The sequence below is a fragment of the Mauremys mutica genome, chromosome 13 (genome assembly GCF_020497125.1).
Source record: "Mauremys mutica isolate MM-2020 ecotype Southern chromosome 13, ASM2049712v1, whole genome shotgun sequence".
Classification (NCBI taxonomy): Eukaryota; Metazoa; Chordata; order Testudines; family Geoemydidae; genus Mauremys; species Mauremys mutica.
This window is the reverse complement of record NC_059084.1, coordinates 16,124,092-16,129,696: the sequence shown is the minus strand read 5'-3', so window position 1 is coordinate 16,129,696 and position 5,605 is coordinate 16,124,092. Positions and strand designations below refer to the sequence as shown.

The following is a 5,605-nucleotide window of genomic DNA, read 5'->3' as shown; positions in this document are numbered from 1 at the left end:
GGGCCTGGGATTTGGTTCTGCTTCTGGTGGAGGGAAGAGCCAACTGTGATGTTTAAATGCGTTCTGGCCTGAAACTCCCCCAAAGTCTGTCCATGGCAGCGCTTGGACTGTGTCCCTCGCCAGCACAGGGATCAGAGGCGGAGAGCGTCTGTGTATTGCTTGAAACCGGAGAATATCTGTGCTAAAGGGCGGAATTGACAGCAAAAGAAAGGAGCCTCCTTGGGCACCGTCAGCCTGATTCTGTGCGTCTCCCACTTAGTGCTTTGCCAAGGCGCCTCTGACCGGTAACTCGGAGTCGGGGGACCTCGTTGCGCTTCTCTGTGCCCCACACGTGTGTGTGTGTGGGGGGGGGGCTCTTGCCAGCCCCGGAGCATGGGACGCGGCGCAGCCGGTCAGCGGGGTGGGTTTGCCCGCGCAGGCTGCAGTGCGTGCAGAGGGGGGCTGGTCAGGTCTCTGTGCGGAAGCCTCACCTCGCCCTGGCCCAGCGCCCTGGGGCTCCGGGAGCTCCGGCGGTGCTGGGGCTCCGGGGCTGGGCGAGAACACGCTGCACCCACTGGACCCCAGGACGGCGGAGACCCTCCCCGCCGCCGGCCATTGGCTGCCAAGTGACAAGGGGCGTGTCCGTCTCGCCCCCTCCCGGGCCCATATTAGCAGCCGCGCGCTGGTGGGCTGCTGAGGTTGGTTGCGGCAGCCGGGGGACTGGCCGGCGGGGGCGGAGGATTTTAGGGCCAGCGTCCCTTGAAGGCCCGGGTAGCTGGGGAGAGCGAGCGAGCGGAGACGCGCCTGGCCGCAAGATGCCGCGCTCCTTTCTGGTGAAGAAGCATTTCTCGGCCAGCAAGAAACCCAACTACAGCGAGCTGGAGAGTCAGACCGGTAAGTGTCTGCAGGGGGGGGTCTACAGGATGGCGCTGCGGTCTGGGCACGGGGATGGAGGGGGGCGCTGCGGGCTGGGCACGGGGGCAGGAATTACAGGGAGGCGTAAGGAGCTGGGCACGGGAGGCGCTGGGAGCTGGACACGGGCGGGAGCTGCTGGGGGCACGGGAGCGGGAGGCGCTGGGGGTTGGGCACGGGGGCAGGAGCTGCAGGGAGGCGTAGGGAGCTGGGCACTGGGACAGGAGCTGTAGGAAGGCGTAGGGATCTGGGCACGGGGGCTGGAGTTGGAATGGGAGCTGGGCAGGAGCTGCAGGGAGGCGTAGGGAGCTGGGCACGGGGAGAGGAGCTGCAGGGAGGCGCTGGGGACCGGGTCCGGGGCTGGAAAAGGGCACTGTCCGCACCGTGACTTCGCCAGGCTGGTGCACCCCGGGCACGGGAAGCTGCACGTGTTGCGTCCAGGGCGCCACCCACGTGCGAACACCGCGGGCGTGAGCGGAGCCGGGGCGCGGCCTGCCGGGTACCGGCCTGGGGCTGCGTTGTCCGCGCAGGGGTCTCCCGGAGGGAGCCCGGCATGTGGCTGCTGCCCATGTGCTGGCGCCGGGGGAGGGCTGGCTGGGCGCGGTGCACGGGCAGCGCACCTGCCTCGCAGCCTGAGTCACGGGTACCCATGGCCCAGCTTGCGCCCCGGGTTAAGAGACGCCGCCCCCGCTGATCCGCTGGTAGCGCCCCGCGCTGCAGAGTAGCGCCCCGCGCTGCGTACCGCACCTGCGGTCGGAGCGTGGCCCGGCCAGGAGCTCTGGGCCCGCGCGGCAGCCGCGGGAGCTGAGGGACCCCGCTGTGCGCTTTCCCTGCGCGGTTCGCGCTGCTGGGGCCCGATTCTGCCCCCACCCCACCGAGTTCAGTCAGCGGTCCCGGGATCAGGCCCCTCCCCAGCCTTGCGCTCTGCATGTGGCTGCGCATCCTGGGACTGGCTAACCGCCGCCGGCTCTGCTTCTTTCCAGTGATCGTGTCGCCCTTTCTGTACGAGAAGTGCCCCCTGTCCCTCATCCCCCAGCCGGAGGTCCTGAGCCCGGGGGCCTACTACCCCCCGCTTGTGTGGGACACGGGGCTGCTCTCCAACTTCTTCACCTCGGAGACGGAATACAAGACATGCGCCGCTTCCCCCAGCCCAGAGCCCAAGCCGCTAGACCTGACCTCCCTGTCCAGCGAGGAGGATGAAGGCAAGACCTCTGACCCGCCCAGCCCGGCCTCTTCTGCCACCGAGGCGGAGAAATTCCAGTGTAGTCAATGCAACAAGTCCTACTCCACCTTTGCGGGCCTTTCCAAGCACAAACAATTGCACTGTGATTCCCAGACCAGGAAATCTTTTAGCTGCAAGTACTGTGAGAAGGAGTACGTGAGCCTGGGGGCTCTCAAGATGCACATCCGAAGCCATACCCTGCCCTGCGTGTGTAAAATCTGCGGCAAGGCTTTCTCCAGGCCCTGGCTCCTGCAGGGCCACATCAGAACCCACACAGGTAACCGCTGACTCTGGAGTTTCTCCCTTATCTGCTCCTGCCTCAACCCCCAGGCCTGCAGCCTGAAGCGAAGCAACAGTTTTGTATCTTATCTGGGGGGAGATAAGGGCTTCCCAAACCCTGGGACCTCTCTCTGTAAAATGCCCTTTAAATACCTTTCTGCTAAAATCGCAGGGCAGATTCGTAGTGGGTGTAAAATCAGGGTAACTCCATTCCGTTCATTTTGCACCCTTGAGGATCTGGCCCCAGGTGTTCTAAAGAGCGCATAGAATTAATGCTGAAAGCTTGAGCAGAGATGCACTGTCAGTGACAGTTCTGTGGTTTGGGTGTGTTCTCACCCTTTTGTTAAACATCTAACCTGCTTACCTATGCAAGACCGCTCCTGCTCCTTCTCCCCTCCCCCTGCCCCCATGCTTTTTTAGCTCCTGGAGTAAAGTTCACATTATAATCTGCAGCCTTTCCTTCTGTCTAGTGTCAGGGTTGTGGACACTGGGGGGGAACTTGACCACCTTGATATGAACACTGGCCTGTTATCCAGCATCCCTTTAATTCCCCAGGCATATGAATCCCTCATGAATCAAGGAGGATAAGCTTAGTTCAACACAAAAGCATCATTTCAAACCTCATTGGTTTTCATTGTTTGGCTAATGGTACTATTGAGCAGGGAGTAGGGGACACTGAAGGCTCATGGTCTGTGTAGGCAGGTGCTTTAATGTAGCAATGCTGTTAGCATGGTGCACCTGTTACTGTAATGCCCCAGGCAAAGCAACAGACTTGCAGCTGCCAGCCTGTTGAAGCTTTTAATCCAAGAAGTATCACATTTACAATGCATCTCCCTCAGCATCCTTTGTGCTTGCCACAGGGATAGTTTAATTGTTACTTGGCACTGATTTCACACCCTCTTAAAGTACTAAAGATGATGTTTGAAGGAAACTAGAAAGACTTAATTGTGCTTTCTAAATTGAGCAGGCACATTTCTTTCTCCAGCCTTTCTGCCAGGAATTCACCCTGCTTTTCAACACTGGGAGGTGGATGAACAGAAAAGGAAATAGCTATACTCCAGTTCCAGAGGCCTCTGCTTTCAAACATTGCCTGCTGTGACACAATTAATAATACTTACTGTGCAGTCAGGTTCAATGACACCAAACCTTCCCATGAAATATTTGTGTCCTTAATTACTTGGTGAAATCGTGGGGTTTTTACCTTTCCCTGGCTTTACTTTTCATACAATTTCATGTAACTGTTTGGGAATGCTCTCTTTACTACTGAAGTCCTAAGTGTAGCGTTTTGTCAAAGTGGATCACACACATACATGCATTTATACAGAGAGATTTATAAATGTCCTTTAAAATCTCAATAATACTGAGCACTTCTTTTCAAAGAGTTTTTAACAAACTTTGCCTATTGAATGGCTCACTCTTTGATATTCTCCATGTGTTGATGCACTATTTAATTGTGAATGCTTCTCTTTGTTTTATAGGTGAAAAGCCTTTTTCCTGTACACACTGCAATAGGGCCTTTGCTGACCGCTCTAATCTCCGAGCCCACCTGCAGACTCATTCAGATGTAAAGAAGTATCAATGCAAAACCTGCTCCCGGACTTTCTCCCGAATGTCACTACTTCACAAACATGAAGAAACGGGCTGCTCTGGAACTCGCTAAAGGTTCTAAACCCCAAGGACTCTGACATGCAAATACATGTATTGTTACTAGTTTCTATAGGAGGTAGTTTCCTTCATATTGCCATTTCAGTGTCTATGAAGCCCTGTATATCCAGCTGCTTTGGGCCTTAAATGATATTTTTACCATGTTCTTCATCTTCATACCTCTGGCGCAATTTAAAGGTCTGATCCTTCTTCCATTGAAGTCAATGGTGAAACTCTAATCGACTTCTGTCACCACAGGATCAGACCCTCTACTATGATTGACTGTGCCTTATATAAAATGAAGGCATGAAGAGTTTCCCTCCACTCCAGCTAAATATCAGGCTTATTGATATCAATCTGAGTGTTGCTATAGACTAAACAGGTGCCTGTTGGTTGCTGAAGTCACTCAGCACCTTGCAGGATTGCGCCCTGAATGATGACATACAGCTGGTCTGAAATATATATCACAGTTGTGTGTGTAGTTTTTGTTTTATTTTTTTAATGAAGGACAAAAGCGAAGTGTTAAACATAAACCCCTTCTTCTCCTTGATTGTGTATATGCCGCCTGCAGAAGGTGTAACTATGCAATAATACAGTATCACATTAGTTCTCAAGCAGCTGCTTCTCCCCCAGCACAATGACAATTTGCAATGCCTACAAGATTAACAATGTCCATAAAAGGCATTGGTAGCCATTTCAAACAAGAATCCTGTTTACAGAGCAGCTATGCACTCAAGCACCTGTTAATATGACTCTTAACAACTGCTTTTCAAGAGAACTGTGACTAATAGCAGGCACTTGTCAGATGATACAATGGTGGCTTGTGCAAAGCACTGGCCATTGACAGGTGTGTGCCAAAAGAGCTATTTATGGTTATTGACAGGTGCCTAGTGAATGCATCTTTCTTTGTACATTGTTTTCACACAATCATAACAGAGTATGTTTACATTTCAAAGGTACACTGGTATTTATATTTTTGTGCCACAATTTTGTACTGATGAAACTTTTTATATAATTATATACAGTTTATTGATATTCAATAAAATGGTTAATTTATAATATGGTCTTGTGGCTACTTTTTTTTTTTTTTTTTTGGTTAAACAGCGTCTGCACACTTGTATATATTTTTGTTGCAGTTTCAAGGGACCAGACTATGACTCACTCATGTGCGTAGACTCCTTATCAGATTTTGTGTTAATAATGGCTCACTAATGTGAACAAGGGGTACTCACTGTCTGGCTCAAAAACTGATGACAACACTTTAAATTCCTGAAAACTCTTATGAGCCTATGTAGCTGAAGGTAAATGGCAATGGTAATCTGACCATAGCACCGGTAGTAGTAATATGTCCTGAATGCCCATGAAACGGGGTAGTAGGTGGCTGTAATCATGGAGATGTTTTTTAGATAAAATTTGTGGTGCAGCTGCAAAGAGCCTTTGTTAAAGTAAAATTAAAAAGTGGTTCATTTTGGGGAGTACATGATATGTCTTAATCACAGACGCAGCTCACCCTTTTCTCTTTTCAGTTGAGTCAGAGACAGCAGACATGGAAAAGACCTATTAGGTCAT

General features: G+C 52.1%; 1 protein-coding gene across 1 annotated transcript; it reads left to right on the top strand.

Moving 5' to 3' along the window:
• Positions 1-641: 641 nt before the first annotated feature.
• On the top strand, positions 642-4,371 carry SNAI1 (snail family transcriptional repressor 1). The gene is made up of 3 exons (XM_044986431.1): positions 642-873; positions 1,875-2,390; positions 3,871-4,371. Exons 1-3 carry the CDS (start codon positions 795-797, stop codon positions 4,050-4,052), a joined length of 777 nt encoding a protein of 258 aa, XP_044842366.1. The 5' UTR covers positions 642-794; the 3' UTR covers positions 4,053-4,371.
• The last annotated feature ends 1,234 nt before the right edge of the window (positions 4,372-5,605 follow it).